Genomic DNA, 3,129 nt, shown 5'->3' with positions numbered 1-3,129 from the left:
GGGGGCACCTAGAGAGATGGTGGGGCACCGCACGAGGTGGGGAAGGGATGGTGGGCCACCGGGGAAGAGGGCCAGCCTCGCTTAGACACTGGGTTCTGATCCAGCTCTGCCCAGGGAGCAAGGAGCAACCACGTCCTTGCTCATCACAGGGTTGGGCAGGACCAGGGCCTCCACACACCCCACTTCTGCCCCAGGGTCTTCACCCTCAACTCTTCTGAGTCCCGGGGTCCCTCTTCTGCAGGGTCCTATGAGGCGCTATGGCCCGGGGCTTCAGATCTGTCTTGTGATGGGCTTCAGACTGAACGCCCTGAATGTGACACATCCCAGCCCCTGGGAGCCCACGGCCTTGCTGGGAAATTGGGAGGGAGGTGCTCCCTAGAGGGAGAGGGTTATCTGGGCTGGGTGCCGAGGAGGACTGTGATCTCCCATGGGAGAGAGGGCACTCCGGGCCGGGGGAGCAGAGGGGTGCGGTGCAGCCGAGGCTGGGAGCACACGGGCACGGAAGGCGGGGCAGCGACAGCCTCAGCAGCCCTGGGCACTGAAGCACTGGAGCGAGGGCTGGGGGCCTGTCCTCTGAGGGAGGAGGGACACAGGGATGGGAAGGCGGGGTTCCGAGCCCTGGAATGGCGAGGCGAGGGTCCTTGGGTCCCTGGGAAATGGCCCCTGGAAAGAGGGATGTTGGGCAGCAACCCGGCTCTTCCTCACCCCAGCACTGCCCTCCCCCGCTGACCATGAAGCTGCTTACTGCAGGGTCCCCATGGCCAAGCGCACCAGGTCAGGGACCACTTCTGCTCGGTGGTCTCGGCTACCTGAGAGGAGAGGGGCTGTCCACCCCGCCCCCACACACACTACACACCAGCTTTCACATCCCGGCCGTGCCTCTGAGCGTGGCGCTGGCGTGTACGGCACGACAGGAAGGGCCCCCCAGAGGCAGAGGAGAGGTCAGGGCCCGAGGCCTGCCCCGCACCCCTTCTCAGGAAGGGCAGACAACCAGAGGGAGCCCAGGGGAGCCCGCATACCTGGTGCCAGGAACGGGTTGAGGGACTGGGCCGGCGGGGCTGGCCTGGTCACCAGCGAGTCCAGGTTCACCAGGGCCGCGTTGGGGCCCAGGAAGGACTCGGGGGTTTTCCGGGAGCTGCTGGGCTTGCTCGAGGCGGCGGTCAGGGGCTGAGACTCAAAGGGGTCGGGGCTTGTCGTTCCGTTGTTTTGGGACGGGGGAGAGGCCACCGCCTCAGCTGCAAGACAGGGACACACGTGGGCGCGGCGGGCGCGGAGGCTGGGGCCCCAGGAGCCCACCCCAGGAGAGTCCCAAGCGAGAGACAGGCATTCCGGGGGGCCCCTGCGTGGCCACGCAGGAGCTGGGATGTTGGGGGCACAGCAGTCCCCAACAGCCTGGACAGGGACGTCAGCCACAGGGGAAGCTCACAGACCCCCAGGTCCCGTAACCACACCCAGAGCGCGGGGACGGAGACACGCGGATGAGGAAAGCGCTGTCACAACGCCGCGTGAGAGAAGCAGGCGACCAGACAATGCGTACGGCAGGATCCCCCCCAGGATATTGGGGTGTTGTGCGGGGTTGCTGGCTGCGCATGGGCACCTTAGTTTCTGGGGTGCGTTCACTGTCCATTTTCTACAATGAACGTGAATTTCTTGATGGAGAAGAAAGCAAATTACTCTCAAGAACTCGGCCAACTGAGGCTGTACTAAGACGGGCCGGTGGGAGCGCAGTGGCCGTGGGGTTAAAGGTTCTTAAAAATGGTCATACTCTCCACTCGGTAATCCCATTTCTAGGAATCCAGTCTTAGGAAATAATGCGAAGTGTGAACAGGGATCTAAGCAGTGGGCTGTTCACGACAGCATTATTTACTGTAGCAAAACCCGAAATCAACCTAAAATGTCCTCCCCAAAGTTACAGGTCAAAGAAATTACCGCAGAACAGTACAGGAGCAATGACAGCTACGGACTATTGCTGAAGACTTTTACGGGAGGGGCAGGACCCAAGTCCGAAGGACAGCGTGGGCGGAACAGAAAAGGCCGCACCGACAGAGCAGAGCTCACAAAACATACTGGACGGCAGCACAGCCACTGGGCTAGGTGGAAGGGTCGCGGACGATTGTGATTCCCTTCCACACACTTGCCCAAATTCTCTGCAGTGCAAATAGCTCAAGAATTGGGGGTACATATTTTGCAAGTCCACGGAAGGATGTCCACGTAACGAAGCCACACAGCCTTCTCACTGAGGCACGCGTGGGTGGGCCAGGACAGTTAGGTTGTACTTTGGCCTGCAGAGGACACGCATGGAGTTTTGTTTTTTTAATGCAGCAAAAGAAACATCCCAAGAAGCAGCACGTTCTAAGTGGCCTCTGGTCCCCTGAGCTGAGAGGGGGCCTGAAGGGTGGCCCGGGGCACCAGGCTGCTCGTACCTTAGACCAGGGCCAGCCAGGCCTGTAGCTGTAGCTGAGGGAAGGGGGGGAGGGGGAGGCGAGAAGAGGAAGGGGGTGGGGGGCAAATGGAGAATGGGGAGGGCACAGGGGGAAGCTGAGAGAGGAAAGAGAAAGGAGAGAAGTTGCTCTATGTAGCTGGAGGCGTGACCGGAGATGGACAGAGGCAGCCTGGCTCCGTCCCTGGCTTCCGGCGTCGGCCCCCTCCCCCGGCCCGGTCTCTCTGCTCCCTCCCCTGACCCACGGCCAGCCTGGGGGCACCGGGCCTGGGCCTCGAACAGGCACTGGGCGGGAGCCACAACCGGGTGGGCAGAGGCCCCTGTCCAGGCCTAGAGCTCGGGCTGTCTGGANGGGCTGGGGGGGGGCGTGGGCAGGTGGGGGGGCTGAGGGGACCGAGGCTTAGAGATGAATGAGACCGGAAACGTGACCCCAACACCAGGATGGGGTGAAAGAGAAGCCCAACCACACGGCTGTTCACCGCGTGCAATCGGCCACTTGCAGCCCCCAAGACCAAAACACAAAGAAAATGCAGGAAGTGGATAGGGCTTGAAAGCCGCTTGTTTCTGCAATAACTGGGCTGGTCAAATGCACAGAAAATCATGGAAACCACTACTATCTTTACATACCTGTTTTTTTTGAAGTTCGGAGGTTGTCGAATTCAGAAAAGTCATCTTTAATTGTACCATTC

General features: G+C 61.1%; 1 protein-coding gene across 1 annotated transcript in view; it reads right to left on the bottom strand.

Annotated features, from left to right (window-relative positions):
- Window positions 1-3,129, bottom strand: part of EPN2 (epsin 2) — a 44,718-nt gene that overhangs the window by 2,640 nt on the left and 38,949 nt on the right. The window contains exons 7-8 of the mRNA XM_077746699.1: window positions 3,068-3,123; window positions 1,020-1,235 (exon numbers count right to left, since the gene is read on the bottom strand). Of these exons, the coding sequence (XP_077602825.1) occupies window positions 1,020-1,235; window positions 3,068-3,123 (272 nt within the window). The remainder of the gene's footprint in view (window positions 1-1,019; window positions 1,236-3,067; window positions 3,124-3,129) is intronic.

Source organism: Crocuta crocuta, unplaced genomic scaffold (assembly GCF_008692635.1).
Source record: "Crocuta crocuta isolate KB4526 unplaced genomic scaffold, BGI_CrCroc_1.0 scaffold139, whole genome shotgun sequence".
Lineage (NCBI taxonomy): Eukaryota > Metazoa > Chordata > Mammalia > Carnivora > Hyaenidae > Crocuta > Crocuta crocuta.
Note: the sequence above shows the minus strand (reverse complement) of the source record. Positions and strands in the feature narration are given on the sequence as shown.